This window comes from Mesoplodon densirostris, chromosome 8, assembly GCF_025265405.1.
Source record: "Mesoplodon densirostris isolate mMesDen1 chromosome 8, mMesDen1 primary haplotype, whole genome shotgun sequence".
Classification (NCBI taxonomy): Eukaryota; Metazoa; Chordata; class Mammalia; order Artiodactyla; family Ziphiidae; genus Mesoplodon; species Mesoplodon densirostris.
The window spans coordinates 9,530,036-9,555,760 of NC_082668.1; the positions used below are offsets into that span (position 1 = coordinate 9,530,036).

General features: G+C 39.8%; 1 protein-coding gene across 1 annotated transcript; it reads left to right on the forward strand.

Annotated features, from left to right (window-relative positions):
* Window positions 1-1,019: 1,019 nt before the first annotated feature.
* On the forward strand, window positions 1,020-20,699 carry SLC16A14 (solute carrier family 16 member 14). Its single transcript, XM_060106787.1, has 4 exons — window positions 1,020-1,278; window positions 6,383-6,526; window positions 12,892-13,869; window positions 20,548-20,699. The coding sequence occupies exons 1-4, from the start codon at window positions 1,020-1,022 to the stop codon at window positions 20,697-20,699; spliced, it is 1,533 nt and encodes a 510-aa protein (XP_059962770.1).
* Window positions 20,700-25,725: the final 5,026 nt, after the last annotated feature.

A 25,725-nucleotide genomic window follows, 5' to 3' on the forward strand; every position in this document is an offset into this window, starting at 1 on the left:
TCTGTAATCTAATTTCCAATTTTCTAAGCAATTTTCTAGCTTCCCAGGTAAATGCTGGGAATGGGAATGGATGGAGGGGGTGAAAGTATGTTTTGTATATCAGACATAAATATCACCATTATTAGAAGACTCTGTCTCCCATTGTAAGATCATAAATTGGCCTTCTCCTTTACCAATCTCTCCTGAGTTGGGTTCGTATGAGTCGGTCTCCCTGAGGCTAACGCACTGCTGCATTGAACAAATTGAACACTTGGACCCACAAAACTGAGAACCAGAGCCTCTGCCAGGTGCCCACTCACCCCCACCCCAAGGCCAAGCTACCCTGTCTAAGGCCAGGCATCTTCCTTCTCTAACATCTTTGTTGTCACCTGTCAGTTTCCATCTCAATAAGGGACACAAGGCATGGGCTTTGGAGTCAGGAATAGCTGGGTTCAATTCCTGGCTTCCTGTCTAGCTATTATATATACTATCTCCTGGCCATGAGAATTTGGGAAAGGCACTTCACTTCCCTGAGTCTATTTCCATTTCTTTAAAATAGCCATAATAATACTTAAATATAGGATGACTGTAAATATGAAACAGGTTTCATAAAAGCATTTGGTCCTATGTAAAAGTGAGGAGTGTTCCCAAATCTGCATAATGAAAAGATTAATCTAGGGCTTCCGTGGTGGTGCAGTGGTTGAGAGTCCACCTGCCGATGCAGGGGACACGGGTTCGTTCCCCGGTCCGGGAAGATCCCACATGCCATGGAGCAGCTAAGCCTGTGTGCCATGGCTGCTGAGCCTGCGCATCCGGAGCCTGTGCTCTGCAACGGGAGAGGCCACAGCAGTGAGAGGCCCGTGTACCGCAAAAAAAAAAAAAAAAAAAAAAAAAAAAAAAGATTAATCTAAAGGTCTAATATGATGGTGGGGCCACTTTGGTTCTGATGGGTAGCTAGAGCCTTCCAGAAAGATGGAGATTTTTTTGTTTTGATGTTCAGTGAAATTATTTGTCATATGTATTTCAGAACATCTTGGAAAATGTATACAAGTCATGAAGACATTGGGTATGATTTTGAAGATGACCCCAAAGATAAGAAGACACTTAAACCCCACCCAAACATTGATGGCGGATGGGCTTGGATGATGGTCCTTTCCTCTTTCTTTGTGCACATCCTCATCATGGGCTCCCAGATGGCCCTGGGAGTCCTCAATGTGGAGTGGCTTGAAGAATTCCATCAGAGCCGTGGCCTGACGGCATGGGTCAGCTCCCTCAGCATGGGCGTCACCTTGATTGTGGGTATGTTTGCATGTGGCCTGTTGTAAAACTGAATAATTATAAAATGACAATTCCTCACTGTAAGTAATGTTTTATATTGTTGAAACGTTAGATATTACATTTTAGTGGATGTTGCTGTTGTTTTTACTGTGGTCAAATGTACATAACATACAGTTTACCATTTTAACCAGGTGTAGAGTTCAATGCCATTGAGTACATTCATCACCACCATCCATCTCCAGAACTTTTCCCATCTTCCCAAAGTAAAACTGCACACATTAAACAATGTATTTTGTAGTTTAATCTAACCACCTAGCAATCTATGAAAGCAATTCTTTTCTAGTTGGAGATACTAAACAAGGAAATTATTAAAAATATGATATGTTGCCATGGCTAATGTGTTTCAGTTTGAGAACTAAACAGCTTTTACTGCCAACTGATATTTAATAAGCACCTATTATATACCAGGTGTTTTCCCTTACATCATCTCATTTAACTTTAATTCTCTCAGCAGTCGTAAGAGGTAATTACCACTATACCGTAAAGCTGTTCAATTCCTTTACTTGAAAGTAAAAGCCATACTTTTACGTATAATTTTTTTTAATTTAAAGGGTTTGTGATATATTTTATACTAGAAACATAATAGGCCTCAAATCTCTTCCTAGTATTGTGAGAGTATGCAGATGACAGGCATATGTGTGTTTGACAAGAGTCTGTGTCTTGTCAGTGATTTCCACATTGGTAATTAATTGCTTGAATTCAATTCAGAGATTTGTTGATCTTGGCTGGTATTCAGCCAATGTTATTTTGGATAATACCAGCGACATTAATAACAGTGGCAGTGGTAATGATAGAAAACAGGACAGAATGTTACTTCTCAAGATGTGTACAGGGGGTATGTGTTTATCACAAGGAATTATTACTGATCTAGTTTTTAAATTAAATAAGGGCACCATTCTGTGTGTGAGAGAGAATTGTTGATAAATCACTTTTGCCTATAACTGTAATGAACTGACTCTTCAACCCTGCCTTGGCCTTGTTCAAACCAGGACTGTTTATCATATGAGAATTGCAGGTAGGTTAACCTCAGTGCAGGGAATTTGCTAGTTTTGTGTTGGATATAATTCTACCTTCTTAATAAGTCGGTAAAGAAAAACTGTGCTTCTAAAATATGGGTTGACCAAAAAGTTTGTTTGGGTTTGGCCGTAAAAACCCTAATGAACTTTTTGGCCAGCCCAAATACTAAAAATCCAGTTTTCTTACCTTTTTAAAAATAAATGTTTAGAGGGTAGAACAAGATACTTACAGATTCAATCTAGAAAGTGTGCTCAAACAGCAAAAAAGAAGATTCAGCCAAAGACCAGGATATTTGTCCCAGTATTTTCCAAACCATCTAAGAAGGTTGTCTTCGGTATTACTTTGTGTTTCACAAGTTCTACAGGAATAAGCAATGGAAATCAGTCCTGAAATTATTGGATGTGGTTCTGAAGATGATCCCCCAAATAAGAACACCTAACTCATAGTGGTGTTGAAATGTGATTGTCATCTTTAATTAGGAGGTAACTGTGGATTTTGAATTCTGTTTGAGAGTCCTTGATTTCCAGACAGTGGAACTTTAGATTGTAGACTAACCTTTCTTCAGGAAAGGTGGCTGCCAGATAAACATCGTTTGTCTTGCAGCTCAGAAATTATAGCACAGCAAGGCTCATAGTTATGTAAAAGAAATGTCTTTTATTCTGCTTATCATGACCCTAAATTGCTATTCATTATCTAAGCTGCTGGTACAGGTGGTGGCAGATATGTTGTTTGCTTGGAAAAGCAAAAAGGAGCTCTCCTTTATTTAGCACTTACTGCATGCCAAGTGCGTGTAATGTACATGATCTCATTTGATCCTACAGCAGCCCTGGAGGCCAGACCATCATCTTGATCTCACAGAGGAGAACATGCAATGCTCAGAGACATTAAGTAACTTACTGAAGTTAACTTGTAGCCAGTAAGTGTGGGACAGGCTTCAAACCTGGTCCACTGGACTCTGAAATGGTGTCCACTATACTGCACTGCCTGCCATGACATTAAATGAGAACTAAAAATATGTTTGAAGTGAATAAATATAAATTGTTTTCATTTTCTAATCATTGTTAGGACATTGAGTTACCTCTTTCAAATTTAAAAATTCCATGAATTATGTTACAGAGTTAAAAGCATTCTGTTGGGCAGTGACTTGCACATGGGAAATTCAATTCATTCTTGTTTCATTCTTTGCTAGCATGAATTTTGCCAGTTCCTGCAGAAGGTCCCAATTGTTAAAAAAATGTAATCACCTTGGTAGTATCTACAGCAGCCTTTGTGATAGCCCTTGGAATAATTCTTGGTAGAAGCCATGTTGTTAGGGGTAACTATAGGCTGCAAAGGTCATTTACTTGCTAAGTAGATTTAGAGCAGTGGTTGTCTATCTTGGCTACACGTTAGATCCACCTGGGAGCTTTTAAAAACCATGCCACTTGGGCTGCACCTGGAGCATTAAATCAGAATCTGCTCGGGATGGGACCCTAGCATCAGGATTTTTCTTTAATGATTTTTTAAAGTTCCTAAGTGACTCCAACAATCAGCCAAGGCAGAGAGCCATTGATTTATTGCAGGGAAGGGTTACACCAAGAGACCAGGTATTCAATGAACTAGCTACTTTCATCCATGATTGTATGCCAAGGCTCACCTCAGATTGTTTCTCTCCTCACCTGAGCTTTTTTCCAACCTATGAGATGCTGGGATGGGCAAGAAATCATGACTTCCTCAGCGTGTTCCTGCAGCAATGCGAGGCTTTATTATGTGGGAAATGGGCCAAGATTCAGATTCCTTCTGAAGAGGAGAAAGTCTGACAAGGTGTATAATCTCATTCCAAAACAATGAATTCCTCTACAAAAGTGGGAATCTTAGCCAAAGGACTGCATCTCAATCTTATTTTCCCCTCTCCTTAGACTGGGTGTGGAGTTCTTTTTATTTTGTTGAATGGCAATTCCATCATGGAGATGCCAACTGACCATCAGTAAACAATGCATAGAAAATGAAACTAAGGATCCGAAAGTTTGGGTCTGACTTCCTTTTTTTGATAAATCTATATTATGTAACCATGGAGGAGTCACAGCATTTCTGGGGCTGACTTTGCCCATCTGCGCATCATAAATGACTGTAGCTGCAGCACACATGGTGCCAGAGTCAATGAACTAAAAAGCCAGACACCGTTATCATCTTAATGTTCTTTTCAGTAAAGCAAGCAATACTTTCTTTTAGATATATAAAATTCCTCCAGATATGAATATCTGTACTTATTTGGGAATTTTCCCCCTTTTTCCCCCAAATGCTTTCTTAATGCAGTGTTTCATAAACATGCAGTATCACAGAAAAACTTGCTTCTGGGTCCTTCCTGTAATGTGGGAAATATCATTCTACTGAACTGTCAACATTCATTGATCCTTCATATCTTAAAAGACCTATTAACAGCAAACCAATGAATCATGCATTTTTCTCTTTTTTTAACCCACTCATCTGAGATTTGAAGTGGTGAAGTGACTATGGGTTTAGGAAAATAAAAATACTTATAGAGAAATAAAAGACACTCTTCAACTTATGGTTTCTGAATTTCAGTTCCCCCTAGTCATTTCCTCAGATGTTTATATCAATGTGCTTAGCTTATATATTGTTTATATCATGTGCTTATTTTATAATATACATAATACAGTATATTTGTATAAGATGTTTACTGTATTGTCTATTCTAAGAGGTTTATCTACTGAATTATTTTCTGTAATACAGCAGGATTAATTAAATTAGTAAGTCTCTATCTTCTTAGTTTTGAGGATTGGATCCTCTCAAAATCACTAGACAAAAAAAAAAATTTATTAGCAGACTGTACCCAACTATGTACATGAATATTGTTAGAATTGTAAAGGAAAGTTTTATTTCAGTTTGGACAAGAGGAAGCTCCTTAGACTTCAGCAAGTTTTTAACCTGAAATAGTCCCATCTGAACATAGGGTTTGATAACTATATAAAGTAATAATGATCAAAAAAAAGATGATGTTTAAAGTGCAATGCTGAATACAGCCTTGAACTGTATTACTAAAATATGGATTGCTATTTGGATAGGGAATCACTGACCTGAAGGCAAGCATTAAGCTTCAATGACACCAGAAGCTGCCACAAAATCAGGAAGGAAACAAAGAGGTTGACAAAAACTAGAGCATCATATAAAGTAAGCAATGAGAAAGTATATCATATGCTGCATTGCTGTGAGTATTGGCAAATATTGTACAACCAGGGGTAGACCTGAGTCTCCACACAGTGTCATAAATGCATAGCCTGATGGGTCCAGTCAGGGACTAAGAGTCAGTAGAGGCTGAAGTATGTATGAAGCAATGGAGTTCTTTCCAGCTTAGTTTGCATCTGGATATCCTCATGAAAACAGGCTATAGGTTCCTTTCTTGAAGCATGGAGGTCCTGAGAACCCCCCTTTCTGTACTCCCTTTAGATCTACGGTAAAAAATTCAAATGTATACAGAGGCCAAACAAGTAATATAAATGAGGGCAGGATGTCAAATACAAGGCTGCAGGGAAGGGTGGAGACTGCAGCAAACTAGAGAGGGTGGGCCACAGCAAAACAGGATCAGCTGCTGCACAGGTCCAGCTGCTCTGGACTGTGTGGGAAGGTATTCTGTGTGGCCACTGTATTTTTGTGAATAATCTTAATTTTTAAATGTTGGCAACTGATTCAAAACATTTTTAAACTTTGTTCTGGATAAACAAAATGCATCCACAGGCTGGATGGAGCACCTAGACCACTAATTTAGGACCTCTGCTGTAGACAAGAGAATGAAATCAACTTGTCTTTATTTCAGGTCTGTCTTCCTTGAAAATCTAGAACCTTGTGCTCTCCAGTGAAATTACTGAAACCTATCTTTGCATGCCAAAAGCTTTCTGCACATAAAGCAGGGGTGTGGTTTTGGTTTGTTTTAGTTGAGAGCTCTAGTAATATTGTATTCTTTGTCTTCATATGAGGACTCCCTAAGGAAGTAGGAAAATAAAATGCCATTAGTCATTTTAGTCATTCTTTTTTCAATGTTCTGTGACAGGACCTTTCATTGGCTTGTTCATTAACACCTGTGGGTGCCGCCAGACCGCGATCATCGGAGGGCTGCTGAACTCGCTGGGCTGGGTGTTGAGTGCCTACGCTGCAAACGTGCACTATCTCTTCATTACCTTCGGAGTGGCAGCCGGTAAGTGTAGTGATTTTCTTAAACTTGACTTTATTTATTTATTTACTTTTATTTTTGGCCACTCCACGTGGGATCTTAGTTCCCCGACCAAGGATCGAACCTATGCCAGCTGAAGTGGAAGCGTGGACCCCTAACCACTGGACCACCAGGGAATTCCCTTAAACTTGACTTTATATGTTTCTGTTGGGCATTTTGGCAATGAATTTCACTGTAGAGAAAAGAGACCCATTAAATATTTTGTCCTTTTGTCTCCTCCACCCCAACCCAACCATATCCTATCCTCCAGGAAATACTTTTTAATAAAGATATTAAATATGCCTTAAAGGGGCTTCCCTGGTGGCCCAGTGGTTGGGAATCCACCTGCCAATGCAGGGGACACAGGTTCGTGCCCCGGTCCGGGAAGATCCCACATGCCGCGGACCGGCTGGGCCCGTGAGCCATGGCCGCTGAGCCTGCGCGTCCGGAGCCTGTGCTCCGCAGCGGGAGAGGCCACAACAGTGAGAGGCCAGCGTACCGAAAAAAACAAAAAAAAAGCCTTAAGCGTGAGGAAACGGCCTAACAGCTGTACTTGGCCTTCCTAATAGATTTTAATTAAAATTTCTATACCTGGTTCTAAGTGCTAGTCCCTTCTCTTGTAACAAAACGGGCATATTAATAACATTCATCTCATTTAATAACTGCAGAATCCAGCGTGAATCAGAGAAAAATCATTTTCTCCTTCACCCCTGTTCAAATTAATGGAATAGCAGCAAAACCCACATAGATGTAGAGACTCTAAGAATCAAATCTAGAGCAAAGTGTCAGTCCCCAGGAGATATATAAAAATTGGCTGCCAGGCAGCACAGTTTACATATCTGTTCTGCAAAATGTATTCCCGGCCATAATTTCCTTTATCAACAGGTAGCAGAATGCACACAGGTAAGTAGTTTCTTACTCATACAATTGTATTTCTGTGAACCAGAGCCAGCCTGACTTTTTTGAGTACAGAGCTCTAATCCTAATAAGTGGCACACTGATGGCAGTGTTTGCATAAGAGTTCAACGTTAAACGTTGGAATTCTTGCTTTTTTCTTCCACTTGCTATCTGTGTGACTTTGGGAAAGTTACTTAACTTACTTATGCCTCAGTCTCCTTATCTGCAAAATGGGATAATTGAGTGCTTGGTTTACAGGGTTGTTGAAATGATTACATGAGATCATCTGTATGAAGCACTTAGCACAATGCTTGGCACATAATGAAGTCTTGAGCAAATGTTAGCTAATATTTAATTGTTATTGTATATAACATGTTTATTATATTATAAGCTTAAGTATATGCTTTATGGTAGCAGGAGTGAACATAAAAACTCACTGTCCATATAAGTTGACAAGTTGGTTCTCTGTAATGTACATCTGTCCACATATACACCTAAAGCGCTTCTGTATCCTGTGAAGCTGAGTTTGGAAACCATTGATCTGAAGGACTTGATAACAGCTCCTAAAGAACAACTCAAGATATTTTCCCTGAGGCATTTTAGAAACTTTGCCCCATAACAGTCCAATGAATAGAGCTGGCACGGGGATTTTTATATTATAGGTGAGGAAATAAACTCCTTCCCCTGAGACTAAGGAGCCACACTGGGGTCTCTGGGCAGACATGTGGGAGCCCCTAGGAACTTGGTCCGTGGTGTTTGGTTATATGGACTATGACTTGATCCCCATAACTGGGACTTGAAATTTATTCCCATCATCTAGAGATGTCTATGGTTAGAGACTCTTTGTTTAAATGGAATTTTATTTCTTGCAGTTAGTTGCTTATTGGTTCTCAAATAATATGGTCTCCATATTCATTCATTTGTTTATTCATTCACTTATTTAATCAACAAATATTTATGGATACAAGGAATTTGGAAAAACAATCAGGAGGCCAGTGAAAGGAAAGTGTTTCTTGAGACACCTCATTGCTCCCTCTTTTTAATACAGGAAACACTCAAAGAAAGTCTCTGAAAATAAATGTATTCACCTCCTCCACAAATATATATATATAATTATGTTTAAGTGGAAAATCCAGCTAAATCAGTTAGCTTATACACCATTGGGCTGTTGTTAGTGAGGCATGGTGAAGCTGATTGACCCCTATTTAGTAGAAAAGAAAGAAAGTTAGATGCAAAGATCTGCAAAAAGCAAGTGATTGAAACAACAAAAAAAATAAATTAAAAAAATTTTTAAATAAAAACAATTTTTAAAAAGCAACTGGTTGAGATATATATATATATGTATATCACTGTACAATAATGTATATTTGAAAGAGACTTTGTTGACATCCTTCTTCATTACAAAAAGCATTTGAGGCAGATTTGTTTGTATTTGTTTTTTAACATCTAGGCAATTAAAATTGCATGGATGTCCTCCTATTAAGCAGAAAACTAACATGTTTGAGCGATCTTACTTAGCCAGGAGAATCTAGACAAATTTCTTCAGCTTTGCCATTTAAGAGCTCCATTCTCTTAAACTTGGCTTCTGGAGACAGCTTTGCCCCGCTATGCATGCTTTTTACTCAGAACCACAGGATCTTCTCTCTCCCTCTGGGCCTTCTTCTTCTGCCTGGCTTATCTGGGTACAAGCCCGGCCTCTAAACCTGAGTATGGTGAAGAATTGTTCCAGGGCCCTGCTTGACCGCTGGGCTTGAGCCTCAATATCCCCAAGGCCCGTTCTATATGCTCATAGAATAATTGTGCTGATTACGAATCACAATGTCACATTAGGAAGGGGAGATGCTGTTAAGGACATGGAGAGGGCAGTAGATGCTTGTAGCATTAGGCATGGATTTTTTTTCTCACACATGGGAGCATTATTATTAAAACGAAGTTATAATTGGTGCTACTCTTATGCTTTGTCCCTCAATTCAGTTCCTATTAGTTATTTCATTCTGCTGCTGTTTAGAGATCCATAACCACATTAAATTTAGGTTGCTGGTTATTGTCAGTGACAAATCAGATTTTAAAAAGTAAACTTTTGTGCCATCAGCAAAATGCAGAATGGACAAATTGAACAGGACAAATGATCTAGTTTCCTCAGCAAGTAAATTGTGAGAGAAAAAAAAGAGAAATTAAGACTTAAAATATGTATCAACAAATAGCAATGTGTGGGCCTTACTTGGATCCTGATTTAAACAAAATTTTTAAAAATATGGTCATTTATGAGAGAATTGGAAATTTGAACACCTTTGGATATTTTATATCAAAGAATTATTCATTTTTTCAGATAAGATACTGATATGATTATGCAGTTTAAAGAATTCTTCTATTTAGAGATTTATACTAAAATATTTGCACATGAAATGATATATTTGGGATTTGTTTCAAAATAATATGGAGGAAGGAGTGTGTGTGTGTGTGTGTGTTGGGGTAGAGGTGGGATTGAGGCAAGAATTGCCAGGAGTTGATAACTGTTGAAGCTGGGTGATGGGTATGTGGGAGTTCATTAAACCACCTGGTTTTTAAAAGCTTACTCTGAATCTGATTCAAACTGTTTCATTAACCAATAGCCTGTTATAAGAGGTAAGAGGGTAACATTAATTGACAGTGTGCTATCACATAGGTGTATTGCACTTATGCATACATCAGGAACACAACACCAGTGAGCTGCATGTTTAACTGACTTGGTCAAGGTCACATGGTTACTTATGGGGGAGGTGGAGCCAGGATTTAAACCCAAGGCCAGCTAGGTTCTTTCTACTACACATCTCCCCAGTACAATCATAAGGACAATAATACTGTGCCACAATATTTAATATCAAAGAATTTCTTGGTTCTTTAACAAATAATTATTTTTTCAAAATAACCACTGATACACTAATTTTTCAGCTAAGTTTTTTGTACCTTAACTGTGGAAGTATCAATTTAACCTGTATGAAAAAGGTGGCTATTATTTCAAAATATGATCACTTTACTTTCCCATAGAACTTTCTTTTATTCATTCCATTCCTTTGTTATGTGCCAGGCACAGTCCTAGGTGCTTGGAAGAGATGTATCAGTAAACACAATAGAAGAAGATCCCTGCCCTCATGGAGCTTATAGTGGTAGTTGTAGGGGAGAAGGGGTCAGATCATAAACAATACACACAATACAAAGTAAATTATACTGTCAAGTACTTACTATAGGAAAAAAGAAAAGTAGGGTAAGAGAGATTGGGAATGGGAGTGGGAGGCAAGAGAGGCTTGCATTTTAAAGTAGGATGGTCAGCTGTATACCTGAAACTAACACAACATTGTAAATCAATTATACCCCCACCCCAATTTTTTTAATAAAAATAAAAAAATAATAAAGTAGGATGGTCGTGTGGGCGTTACTGAGAAGTTGAACTGCAAGCAGGAGATGGGGCCCAAGCCCTAGGGCTCTCTGAGGGCAGGACCATTCCAGCAAAGGGAACAACCAGATTTTATAAAGAGATAAGCTCCTCACAATTCATTTTAGCCAAAGAAATCTTCAGAATTCGATTAATTTTCTCAAACAGCATGCAGATAACTGGAAGTCAACCAACTGGTCAGGATATAGGACCAATTTATGGACTATTGAATGTTTTTCTATGTCCCTTTTAAATATTAGGAAATTAGAGATTTCTGCCTTTTGTGGACTTCAAACCCATAAAGGTTAATTCAGAGTTTGGTTCAAAATTAAGGATAGCCGTTTTCTTCATGCTCCTCTCCCCCTGTCACGCAAATGATCGCTATGTTGCCGCCCTCGCTGAGGCTTGGCAGGTGGCTTGGGGACCTGCCCCTGCTTTCACTGGGAATTACTTGGAAGCTGGCTTAATTGTTCTTAAGACAAGGGTATCCATCTAAGGAGCAGTTGGTCGAGGATCACTGGGCCCTGACAGTTGCTGTAGATTATCACTGCTCTAAGGTAAATAAAGGAGGCAGGTTGCGTCTTGGAGCTTATTTTAGAAACTGAAGCAAAATCCTTCTGCAGCAATCTGCTGGCAGCCGGGCAGATGAGCAGTGCAGGATGAGAGGCAGTGCAGGCAGTGGAAAGGGACCAGACTTCTGCAGTTGGGTCTGAATTCCAACCCGGATTCTCCAGTTACCTGCTGCAGGGTCTGGTGAAAATTTCTTAATCTCCATGAGGTTCAATGCCCCCTTTTATAACATGGGTATAACCACAGGTAGCTTTTGGATTAGTGTGAAAACTAAATCAGATAAAGCCTGAAAAGCAACTGGCACATCCTCACCACTCAATTAGTGGTAATTGTTATTATGTTTGCATGTATGACCACTCTGCTCTCCTTCCAAATTCAAGTAATTCTGAAACTATTAAATGATGCTAAACTAGGGAAGCTTCTCGGCTTTGGGGAGTGCTATTGGTCCAAGTCTCTTTTCTCCTATCAAGCTGCTATCCTAATGTCAGGAGGTTGTGAGCATTAGAACCGTGTGTGGCCCCATGACCACCTGAAGCGGGGCTTATGGTTTCCTTCTGTGTGTACCTAGAAGTTAAGAACACAACCCTCAACCTCTTGGCCAGCATTTTATTTTATTTCATATTTATTTTATTTTTAAATAGGCTTCATTTATAGAGCAGTTTTAGGTTCAGCAAAATTGGGCAGAAAGCACAAAGCACTCCCAGTACAGCCTGCCCCCAACAGACACAATCTTCCCCACCAGCATTTTAACTTTGTGCCCGTAAATCACAAACCGTTCCTATTTTCTAAGAAAGATACCATTAAAAACCAGAGATGCAAATGCGTATTAGGTGATTTTGACATCTAGTAGCTACGTATCCTTATAGGTACATTTTAATTCCTTTTATTCTTCTAATTCATTTGGGAACACATTGGCCCATTCCTGAGGCTTCTGTAAATTGCCTGGAGTCACTCTTCATCCCCTTGTACATGAGCACTTCCCTGTGTATTAAGTGCAATGAACGCTGACAGCAGAACCCTCAGAATCCATTCATTCTTTCAACAAATCACGAAGCACACGCTGCATGTTCTGAGCAGTGCCCGGCATACCAGGGGCGGTAATACAGGCACAGTCCTGCCCTGGTGGAGCTTATATTCTGATGTGAGAATGCAGACTTATTTTATTTAATTCTTTTATATATATTTGTTATTTATTTATTTAATATAATAGTTGTTTATTATTATTATTATTGGAGTAACCTATGCTGAAAAGCCCGTTGGGGGAAATGATGGACTAGAAGCGGGCTTCTTTGGGTGAATCTTGGTACTTACCCCTCGAGCTCCTTTTTTACAATCATGATTATTTCTTTGTTTGAAAGAAAAGTTATAGAAACTAACATAATGAAATGCAGATGATCTTTAAAGGCTGCAGATTCGGGCTATGGCCATTTACGCTGTGCCGTGTGCCTTTTCTTCCCTCTCGGGTGCGCAGGCTTTGGCAGCGGGATGGCCTACTTGCCGGCCGTGGTCATGGTGGGCAGGTACTTCCAGAAGAGGCGCGCGCTCGCCCAGGGCCTCAGCACCACCGGGACCGGGTTTGGCACATTCCTCATGACGGTTTTGCTCAAGTACCTGTGCGCAGAGTACGGATGGCGGAATGCCATGTTCATCCAAGGCGCGGTGTCCCTGAACCTGTGTGTTTGCGGGGCGCTCATGAGGCCCCTCTCTCCTGGGACGGATGGAGACGACCCAGAGGGGAAAGAGCCACACGTCCTCCCGGCTCAATCCACCGACTCTGTTCGGTCCAGTGGACAGCTGGGCGGAGCGGAAGATAAGGGGGGCGGCCCCGGCACCGAGGACTCCCTCGGGGACGTGCCAGCCCAGGCGTGCCACGAGAAGGCTGCACACAGAAAGGACATGTGCGCCTTTCGGGTTCTGAAGACCGTGAGCCGGCTGACCATGAGGGTCAGGAAGGGCTTCCGGGATTGGTACTTGGGCTATTTTGGGACAGCCTCACTCTTTACTAATCGGATGTTCGTTGCCTTTATTTTCTGGGCTCTGTTTGCATACAGCAGCTTTGTCATCCCTTTCATTCACCTCCCAGAAATAGTCAATTTGTATAATTTATCAGAGCAAAACGATGTTTTCCCTCTGACTTCGATCATAGCAATAGTTCATATCTTCGGAAAAGTGATCCTCGGCGTTGTGGCCGACTTACCTTGCATCAGCGTTTGGAATGTCTTCCTGATGACCAACTTCACCCTAGTCCTCAGCATTTTTATTCTGCCCTTGATGCACACGTACGCTGGCCTGGCAGTCATCTGTGCACTGATAGGGTTTTCCAGCGGTTATTTCTCCCTGATGCCGGTGGTGACTGAAGACTTGGTGGGGATTGAGCACTTAGCCAACGCATACGGCATCATCATCTGTGCTAACGGCATCTCTGCGTTGCTGGGACCACCTTTTGCAGGTAAACCATTCAAGGCTTTAAGAGCTTAGAGTGCATGTAGAAAGTCGTGTTCTCATTTATGTTAAAAGTCCAGGATGAATAAGAAGAAAGTTTCCATTCGTGTACATGGTCCTTTTTTTTTCCCATTCCTGCCCCCAATTTCTGTTATAAATTTTAGCAAGTTAAAGGTCATTCTTTCATGTAGAATGTAGATGAACTTTTGATCCCTAACCTGTGAGATCAATGGCCAGGCTGGTAAAGCACACAGTGGAATAGTGCAGAGCCCCTGCCCCGTCCGAAAGAGACAGCCTCTACCCTGCTCCAGCTGATTTCCATCACCAAGAAATACAGAAAATCATTGCTAGCTCTTCTATTGTTAGCTCCCTCCCCTATCGCTGTCCAAGAGAAGCTAGGACTCTGCACTCTTAGGTAACATTTCCAAATTTTCAAAACACTGTGTGTAGGTCCAACAGAGCACTTCTGTGGATCTAGCCCTGTAGTAGTTTCCTACTGGTGCTGTAATAAATTGCTACAAACTTAGTAGCCTAAAACAATACAAATGTATTATCTTACACTTCTAGAGGTCAGAACGCTTAAATGGATCACAATGGGCCAAAATCAAGGTGTTGGTGGAACTGCATTCCTTCTGAAGGCTCTCAGGGGGAATCCATTTCCTTGCCTTGTGCAGCTTCTGGAGGCTTCCTGCTTTTTGGCTCTCGGCCCCTTCCTCCATCCTCTAAGCCAATATCATAGCATCTTCTCATCTCTCTAATTCTGACTCTCCTGCCTTCTTCTTTCACTTTTAAGATGCCGGTGACATTGGGTCCACCGGATAATCCAGGATAACCCCCATCTCAAGGTCCTTAACTTAATCACATCTGCAAAGTCCCTTTGGCCACATAAGGTAACATTTACAGTTTCCAGGGATTAGGATGTGGGCATCTGGGGAGAGTTGGGACATTCTGCCTACCTCTGGCCCAGAGGCCACCAGTTGGCAACATCTAGGGTGAGATCTCTCACATGTATTCACCTCAGTTCAATGGAGATTTTGCTTCTTGCATCGGGCATACCAGAAGCCGTAGGCACCACCAAGGAGTCCTGTGTCTGGGCCAGGTACCTCTCTGAGCCTGTCATTCTGGGCAGGTTTTAAGCTTTGTGGTAGGCAGACCCAGTCCCCAAGAGGCCAGGTACTGGGCAAAGGTGACAAAGTCTACCCACTGTCCAGGGACTGGAGGCAGGAGCCCGCCAAGTGTGGCAGGGGCTGGGGCCAAATGTCAAAACAAAGGTGCTCTGTGCAGGTGGCTATTAGGGCAGCCAGGCCAGGCAGGACTGGTGACAGTTGTTAGAGCTGCCAGAAGTTCTGTGTAGGGTTTTAAGCTAACCTGGTAGACTCTCACCTATTCAGATGCCCCATCCTCTGCTTATCTGGCTGCTCCAGGCCCTTTATCCTCATATCCTGTGCAGAAATACTTCTTCCCAGTGGATGGGGAACCTCATGGGTGCAGGACAAAGCCCTCCCCACCCCTTTCTTCCCAGTCTCTCTACAGAGCCTACAGTCACCTGTCCTAGAACTACGCTGGCAGAGGGCTTAGGCCAACACAACCATTGTTAAGTCCCCCTCAGGACTGAAGCTCAAGAAATCATAGATTTTTACCTATTCAGCTGACAACACGGACAGCTGGCTGACAAAAGGTTTAAGGCCCAAGAACTGCTTTAGGAAACCCAGAGGCTACATAAGGGGCCCCTCCCGGATCAAGCTGCTCCTATTTTCTGCTCGTACACAGAGATGCAGGCCAGCATTTCTAGGTGACAGTGAGTATCTACAGTAGTGCAGCAGACTATTATATGGGCAGCAGAAGAGTCAGTACTGCTCAGGGATCTCATAGTATAGAATTCTCTATCAGTTAGGGATGCATTTGGTTATCAGGGAACACCCTGACAATGGTAGCTTAAACAGAGATTTGTGTCACATAACAAGAAATCTAGAATTCAGAGACTAGATGATATTGGGGCAGTGTCTCAAGATCCTCTTGGCCTTTTCCTCATGCTAGTGGCCTCATGGTCACACAATGCCTGCAGTAGCTCCAGCCACTACATCCTCATTTATAACAAGAAAAAGGAAGGAACAAAAGACTCAGTCCCAGAAGACTTCCACTTATATCTGATTGGCCAGAACAGTGTCACACAGCTAGTCCAAACTTCAAGGGGAACTGAGAATTGGAGAATTTTACTTTCCAGCCTCTGTACTAGAGGAAGGAAAGGAGAAAAGGACTGGGATTGGGGGGTTGGATCAGTCTACCAATGGTAACTTCCAAAGGAGTTAAATATCCATTAAGGGGATGGGGACATTATCAGTGGCTCATCCACCCTCTTGTTGGAAGTCCTTCAGATATATTGTATGTGGAAATAGAAGCTGCCATTGATGTTTCTTTGCAGGATCCAAGGGGTACTTTCTGCTTCTAATGGTCAGTCTGCGATTATTTTATACTGATCCATAAGATTGCAATAGCAGTATCACAACACAGCCGTGAGGTGCAGCAGAAGTAATTCATGATCAATGTTAATTAAAGCACCAAGGTTTGCCAGCATGGTTTCCTTATCCCATCCCTATGGTCATTTCCTTTTCACACATTTGTATTCTAGTGCACTTTCTTGAGTGGAAGAGGAAGGAATTATAACTAGAAGACATGGAGTTATACCCAACCCTCAGTCACCAGTTCTGATCTCTGCTTGCTTCAACGTTCCTCCCTAGAAGTGGAGTCTGTAGCTGAATTTGATCCACCATAGATGGTAGAAATGATTGTATTACAAACCTGACATGAATATATGTCACATGCTGCCATGGGGACTCTAAAATCAATGTTCTGATGTACATCTCCAGGCCAGCAAGCTAAAGGGACCTCTCCTTTTTGTTTGTTTCTTCTCCTTCCACTGAATTCATGCACTGAGGAATGCTGAACAACATGATTAGCTAACTGTATTGTGTTTAATTCATTGACTTTCCAGGCCAAGGAGCCAATATTGCAAGAGATGCAAGGCCAGCCTTTATGCATGATAGTGCCGAAGTGCCTGGCAATATGAGTGACTAAATAACCACATTAAATTCTTGCTAGAAATTCCAGGTTGGCTAGAAATTGTTACTTAGCTTGATGTGCTAGAAGGAAAATTACTGTTCACATTAGCTTTTTCTTTTTTAATGGGTTTAGAAATGAATGTGTTTTCCATTTTTCAAAGCGGTTCCTACTGGCACTAAAAAGTCTGGTACAATTTAGTAGCATGTTAGACAATCACACATTTCCATTTAGGAGAAGAATGTGCAATCAAAGATATTGAACAGACATTTCAACCATGTCATTCAGCAACCTGAACTTCACGATGTAATTCATTTATAATGTTACTGGGCATTCAGTTCATCACTTTTAAAGATATAATAATAGTACTTTTCTAGATGTTTCCAGGGTAAAGTATAGCAAAACTCAGCCACCAGATTTGACTGACCAAGGACCTACATGTATCTCCAATATTTGCATAAAGTATAACACCCTAACAACAATTGGTACTGTTTTTTCACCAAGAGCTGGGAACACTTATTTAATAAGTAAGAAAAATAGCCGTCACTCCTCATTTGACAGACTCAAATGAAAAAGAAATGCAGTTTAATAGGGAACCAAATTTTACTTTGAAGCTGTTGATTTCAGTGGATGGCTGGATCAGGATTGCCAAGGATCCAAGCTCCAAACCAAGGGACTGATGAGTTCAGACCTACAGGGAGAGATGGTGAAGGATGAATGAGGCGGGCATCTTGTCTGAAACATCTTGTTTCTAAAGAGTTATCGTCCCCATGTGTTGGGCCAAAGCACATGGCAAAGTACTGTCTCCTGACCTGCTTTGCATCTGACTTGGGACTGGGTTGAGTTCAGACTAGTGGAGATAGCAGGATCTGGAATTGTTTCAGATAAAGGTCGATTGGAGGAACCTATGGGATTAATTTAACATAAAATTGAGGACTACTCCAATTTGTACCAAACTTGTTTGGTAAAGTTGAGTGCACTTTTTGAAAAATTGACTTGTGAGTTACTTTAAAAGAATGGGGTGTGTGAAGATGCTTTTAGAAAAGTTTATACTTTTAGGGGAAAGATGCAAGATCTTAAAATATAATTAATTCAACGTAAGGCTGTAACAATATGTAACATACTTAGCACACATTTTCTATAGTCTGCGGAGACAAGAGGGAGGAGGGAGCGGTGGGAAGGAGATGGTAGGGTGTTCTAAGGGTGACGGGTTTATTCCTGTCCCCCCAGAAGGGGGAATAGTACATGTACAGACAAGGTGTCAAGACAAATGTGTTTGAAACTCCAAAATATTCAGAACGGCTTGTGCTTGTGGTTAAGCTCTGGGCAGCAAGAGAGGTGGGCAGGGGCCGTATCACAGAGCCCTGGAGCTTGTACTCAAACACTTGTAACCAAAAAGTACATAAATAGTATGAACTAAGTACAAATTAATTCTCCAATGAGGATTTTGTCCTGTCTCTGAGTCCGTGTTAGACAGTGATGGGAAATCAACTTGTTTCAGCTGTTGGTTATTTAGAGGCATCATTTCCTACTCTCAGTCACTTGATCATATGAAAAGGGAGGATTTAACTGTTAAACTGACAAGATCAGCTTTTGTATGGGATGAGTGGGGTATGAGAACCTCATTTATATGTATTGATTTTTTAGAAACTGTAGCTGAAGATAGTGCTGTCATGTACTCTGCTTATAGAGACACACCACTCGGCGTTATCTGCAAGTGAATTATTCACTTCATCATAATTCACAGTGGTCCACAGCTGACAAATGGTGGCACCGAGCAAAAGCTGGGTGTGCTTTTGTTCATATGTCACTGTGTCTTTCTGATGCAATGCTGAAGCTGAATCACCGTTTCTGGATTATATGTTTAATCTTATCTGTCCTTCTTGTCTCAAACTGGAAATTAAGAAAAGATGATAGAACATTTACTCAGCCATATCTAAGGACTCTGGTATTCTCTTCTTTTATATATCAAGTAACAAACTCAAAAACTTGGTTTACTTTTAAAGTATATCCAGGATTCATAGCTTTTGAGGGGTTTTTTAAAAGTATACATTTTTGATGCTATTGTTTGTTTTTCTTTATGACAGCCTTGACTCATCCAGGCTAAGCACTAGATACAATAAACAAGAGATACAGATAAGCCACAGGAAGTCAGAGATACTAGTTTACACATTTAGCAGTTGCTTTTGTGTAGCTGTTTGTTGGTGGGAGAAGGATATAAGTTGTGTTTATGCATTCATTTGCCAATTAGATACTTTTTAAAAAAGATAATTTTCTTAAAGTGACCATGGAATGCTGTGTTTGATCATTAAATCATTTATATTTTTCTTATGCCTTTGCTAATTAATGCACTTGTTGAAATGGAAAAAGTGAATGCTTATATTTACACTTTTACCATAAATAAAATTCTGTGTATAGCTTAATCCTCTCAGTTTGCATAGCTGGCTATGTGGGGACCAGGACATGTGACTGATCCTTAGAATTAATAACTGAAATGAATGAAACATTGTGCTTCATAGTTTCTGAGACTTTTTTTTCACATTTTAACATCTCTGAAATCAGAATACCTTGTACAAAGTTCTAAGAAAATATCAAGTCATATTTTAATTGATGATATATTTCTTTTTTATTGATACATAAGATAATGATGCATCACGTAATTCATGGTGTCTTAGAATCCATGAAATATGGTAGTATCTTACAGGTCCTAGTAAGATCATTATATGAAAGTATCAGACTATAATAGTAAAGTATTTTTTTTAAAGAACTGATAATTTAGTTAGCATTTAAGGCTATATCTTTGGCAATTTAAACTTTCATAAATTTAAATATATAAAAGGTTTATAGCTGTAAATGTGAATTTTATAAAACCTGGAAATTTTGATTCTTTCTAGAACAGATATTTACCCTTATACTTCAGAATGAATGAAAGTTCAAATGTCTTCTGCTCAGCCTCTTTGTATATACATGAGAAACTTCTTCAGAAGAGTTTTGAGGTTTTAGAAAAGATTTGTGTTTATATTTGTGTACAAAGAAAATCATTAGATTCACTTTTTGCTGCTGGCTTTGTGCCGGCCTGAGAGTTACCCCAAGGGCTGTGGGCCAGAAGATTCTCCCTATAGGTCGGCCAGCTACTGTTTCAGTGCCTTTAAAAGTACCCCAGTGGGGCTTCCCTGGTGGCGCAGTGGTTGAGAGTCCGCCTGCCGATGCAGGGGACACGGGTTCGTGCCCCGATCCCGGAAGATCCCACATGCCGCGGAGCGGCTGGGCCCGCGAGCCATGGCCGCGGAGCCTGTGTGTCCGGAGCCTGTGCTCCGCAACGGGAGAGGCCACAGCAGTGAGAGGCCCGCGTACAGCAAAAAAAAAAAAAAAAAAAAAAAAAAAAAAAAAAAAAAAAAAAAAAAAGTACCCCAGTGACTTCAAAGATAAATGCAGCCATCCCCACGCACCAAGAACTCTGGTTCCAACAGCCCAGACTTAAAAATGGCTAAATGAACTGTTGGGGCATTAAATGACATATAATAAATCCTTAGAGAATTATTTATAGTAGCAATAAATGCTTGCTTTGTGTTCTTGACTTTATTTTCTCAACTTCATTACACTGAATATATTCTTTTTTGTTTTGTAGGGTGGATCTACGACATCACACAAAAATATGATTTTTCCTTCTATATATGTGGTTTACTCTACATGGTAGGAATACTCCTTTTACTCATTCAACCGTGTACTCAAATTATAGAACAATCCAGAAAAAAATACATAGATGGTGCAAATGTGTAGTGTCCTGTTATGTTCCATGTAAGATTTCTTTGTCATACTCATGCCTACCTCACATGGTTGCTGTGAGGAGCCTGTGACATATCATGGGAAAGTACGTTGTCCCATAACTGGCACAGTCGTTTGCAAATGCCACTGTCATGGCTTCGTTTGAAAGCAGCACTGCCTTTCTGTGCAGGGAGAGGCATTAAGGACTACATGCATCTAAGAGATGGCCGTGTCCTGCAAAGACAGCCTATTCAATCATTGGTAGAAACGCCCTTCTAAAAAGTATCTCATCATCCACTAAGACTAGGGTTTTAGAAACAGTTTTTAAAACAAAGACAAAGCTTTTCAACCCAACTACTTCTTTTTAAGGTGAAAATAAGGTATCTAAGTGCTTCTGGAAATCTTACAGATACAGGTCTCCCCTGCTTTTTGAAAGCGCTTTCCACTGGTTTGCTTTTATGCAAGACCTACGTTAGTACCTGTTTTCACTCACCAGAAGAAACCCAAGGAAGATTTTCGCTTTTACAAAAAGAAAAGGGGAACCACGTTCAGCATTTGTTTTGCTGTGAACCTTTATAGAGGCAGCTCGCCAGAGCAGCAAGAGTGGCACCATCAGGCTCCTTCCGGGGAACCACATTCAGCAACTCAGCCTCAAGTCACCATAGCTTTGAACTGTGTCTGTGAGCGTCTGTGCTTGATCTCGATTTATTTTGTGCATCCATGAGCAAGATGTGACCTAAGGTCATGGCTTCTTTGCTTTATGCCATTTCAGTTAAGGTTTCATAGATCGCTCTGCTTTCAGATAGTGGGGGAAAACCTGTAAATGGGTTTTAAGCACAAGAATATGCTGGATTTCAGAAATTGTTACGGGGAGCTGTTGATCTACCGGTGTAGAACAAAGGCAGGCTCTAACTTCAAAGGTAATACATTTAGTACAATTAAAGAAACACAGTTTATATTTTTATTAAAGAATTCTGCAGCTAGGGCATACAATTTCTAAATCTTTCTCTAAGAAAAGCATTTGCCGTTACTCCTAATTCAATATTATCCAGTTATAAACTGAACCTTGAGACAAAACCTTAACAAATAAATAATATTAATAATCTCCTTAGTGAAAGTCATATTCATGCATACAACCACTGAATCAAGGGCTACGATTCAAGCACTTTTATTCATTTCATTGGCCTCTTAGTTTATGAGCACGATCTGAGGCCTATAGAAAATTTTTTTTCTGAGTTTCTCCTGCCCAGTAAATAAAATAGAAAACTACTGGTTAACATGTAAAGTTCGTGGTTAAATCATCTGTCAAGCATGTTGCTAATCCCAAATATGAGACTATCAGGTTGTGAGGATAATAAAATGCCCTTGGTCCAAATGTCTGTGCACTTGACATTGCAGTAGTGGTAACAAATAGCCCTTCTCCAGTGTCTTGCTGTTCTATGGACAATTCATCTGCCTGAGCTCAGCACAGTTTTTAAAATAGTTCTCTTGATTGATTTCAAACAGAAGATAACTGTGATCCATGACATCACATAATGCTCTTCCTTTATCAGAGATCTCTATTTTTCTAAGCCAAACATGTTTCAGACTGCAGAATGTTCTTCCCAGAATCATTCTGAAATTTCTGGCTGCCTTACTTGTTTACACATATTTTAGAACTATTTAAATTTCCACTTACAATTTGCTCATCACACACACACAAAAATGCTTTAATATCATGGCCAGTGTCTTGGGTCAAATTGATCTAAAGTGAGTACAGACCATTCTCAGTTATCCTTGGTAATTAGAGGCAGGAATGGTACTCGTAATTGGAGTCACAGAATGTTACCCCAGCCTAATTTTAGCCAGCCATTTCAGTCTTTTACTCCACCAAACCCTTTAGAGCTGTTAACAAGTGATTACATGGACACGTTTCCTTTTTGTTTCATCTCCACTATTTCCTGCTCTAATGTCTAGTGGGAGGGGCTGGGTAATGAAAGGGACCACCAAAATAACAATAATCATAAAAGGCAGCTAACGGAAAGGAGAAACAAAAGCATGGCTAACATATGCAATATTACCTCCAATGATTCAAGAATTGCCTGTAAATTATTATAGATAATAAATTGCATGTCGTACTCCATTTGGTCCAACACAATGACCTGTTTGTTATCATGACATCTTTGGCTGCTGTGAAAGAACCCAGCTCTCTGTTTTTGATAAAGGTAATCTTAAATGCTGAGGCAACGTTTTTCTCTCTCTATATTTACCACTAAATTAGGATGATAGGTTGAAAAATATGTTGTGTGTTTTAAAACTGACTGCATTACTCCCTTACTTTCATTTACTGGCAATACCAAATTAACAAGAGGCGGTGTTAAATATTGGGAATGGTGCTATACAGCCGATGCATTTTGATGCTTGCACTACTAGTTGTGCATCACAAATACGAACTTTTTATCCAATGACCCAGCTTTAGTTAAATATCCAAGTTAGACCTGCTTATGTTCAGTCTGTCCAGTTGTTTGTTGATTTACCATATTTTTAGAAGTGGTGATGCCTACCAAATCAAGTCCCCGTTTTACAAAGACAAAAGTAAAACCTACTTGCAATATTCATGTTGCCAACAGGAAAAAAAGAGAATGCTTATAAAGAATTACAGCAAATACATTATTTCCTGTTTAAATATATCCTGATGATATTATATAGGGTTGATTGTATGTTTATGTTATGTGCTTTATAGGTTTCCCCTCACATATCCAAATACTTTTTATTTACATACAACTAAATAAATTTTGTCCTCTTTAAAGATGGTCAGTGAGTTTTTGTACAAAATCTTTCTTAGCTTTAAGAGGAAAACTCCTAAAAGATAAGTGATAATTATCTGTTTGGTTCTTTCCCCTGGAAGAGTTTTTCTCTAGGTATGGTTATAAAACCACCTAGAGAGAATCACTGAGAGTGATTGTTGGAAGGGCCAACCAAGTTCAGCTACAAAATTTAAAATGCACACACCCTATAATCCAGCAACTGCATTTCAAAAAGTTTTTCCTACATATGAACAAAGACAAATGAACAAGGATTTTTTGATTTATTGTTTGCTATATAAAAGACTGGAAATAATTTAAAGGTCCATCAATGGGAACTGTTAAAGTATGGTATTTATGCAACTGTTAAAAAAAAAAAGACCAATTCATATGTAAAATTAGACAACAGTATCCAAGATATATTGCTAAGAGAAAAAAAAGCAAGACATGTTTAATGTACCCCCAATTACGTTTTTGCTAACTACAAAAAAGGTTATTCATATGGCTTGTGTATATATATATATATATATATATATAGAGAGAGAGAGAGAGAGAGAGAGAGAGAGAGAGAGAACATTTCTGGAAGGAAACAGAAGGGAACATTAACCGTGTTCAGCTCTGGGGAGGGAAGTTTGGGCTCTGGGGTGGGCCTGACTTTTTCCCTTATGCACATGATGATTTTTCAATTTAAAACTTGTATCCAAAATTATCTTAAATGAAGATTCCTGGGGCTATTTAAAACCTAATGAATTGGAATCTTGGAGGATGGGACCAAGATATCTGCCTTGTATTGGACTGGCCAAAAAGTTTGTTCGGGTTTTTCATACGATGTCACAGAAACACCCAGAAGAACTTTTTGGCCAACCCAATAAATAAGCTTATCAGTTGATTTTTATGCTCACTAAAACTGGAGACCAGCTCTCAGCATATTTAAGTGTAAAACATTCCAATCGATTTCTTTCTTTTTTTTGAAAAAGCAAAAGTGAGTTTATTAGCATTGTTTTTTTCTTTTGATAAATGTCTACTAGTGTACCACCTTGATAAAGAGAAGCTTGAGAGCTACTATTATATTTTAACAAATTAATTTGTTTTCCTGTTACAAAAGTATTATGTTACATGTTTATTAATACACTGAATTTGGTAAGCAAATAAGTATATATTAGTATATTGAAGTGAGTGTACAAATAATAAGAAAAAATTTAAATGTACTTCCAATACCCAGATATAATCATTGCAATATCTTTTATACCCTTTTACTGTTTGTGCATGTGTTTCTCAAAAACAATTTTATACTTTTAAAGTAAAATTTATAATTAAATTTTATTATAAATTATAAAGCAAATTATAATTTGTTTTTTGCATGAACACTCTGTCAAGGACATCTTTCCATATCAGTAGATGTGCATCTTCAGTACAGTGGTCTCAACCATTTTTTTCACTCCAGCACAACTGAGGCATTAAACACAGTTTTGATAATGTTATTCTGTCAACTCTTTTTTTAAGGGGTGAGGAGATGAGGCAGAGAGGAGGGAGGAAAAATGGTCAGTTTAAGTCAAAAAAACTCCAGATGACAAATACCTGTCTGCAACGTCATTTTTAATGGTTGTATAAGCTATAATGTTTTAAAAACAAATTCCCAATTGTTAGCCATTTAGGTTGCTTCTAATTTTTGACCATAATGTATAATATTGTGATAAACACTCCTCCCCACCTCCAATCAATTTCAAATGCTTTTCCTGACTCCCTCACATTGATTATTTCCTTTTATGCATATGACATTCTGATTAATTACTATCCATGGAGCACTCCGAGTGTATAGTATTTTTATTCCACTGTCTGTCTCCCTAGTCTCTTTCCATTCAACAGATGTAAATTGGGCTCCTATTAGAACAAGGCAGGCTGATGCCAAGTGCCTGCCCTCGAGTGGCCCGCGTGCAGAGGAAGCTGCTATTGCTGGAAGTGATGATGCAATAACAAAGCTAAGGGAGATGAGACTTGTAACCTGTTTAAATGAAACTAATTAATAATATAAAAGACACAGAGAGGTTCAATAAAACGAATGCAGAACTATCCTTAGGTATGTCTGTTTGTCAAATGAAAGATGCAGACAACTTTTTTTTTTTTTTTTGCAGTATGTGGGCCTCTCCTATTGCAGAGCACAGGCTCGGGACTCACAGGCTCAGCGGCCATGGCTCACGGGCCCAGCCGCTCCGCGGCATGTGGGATCTTCCCGGACCGGGGCACGAACCCGTGTCCCC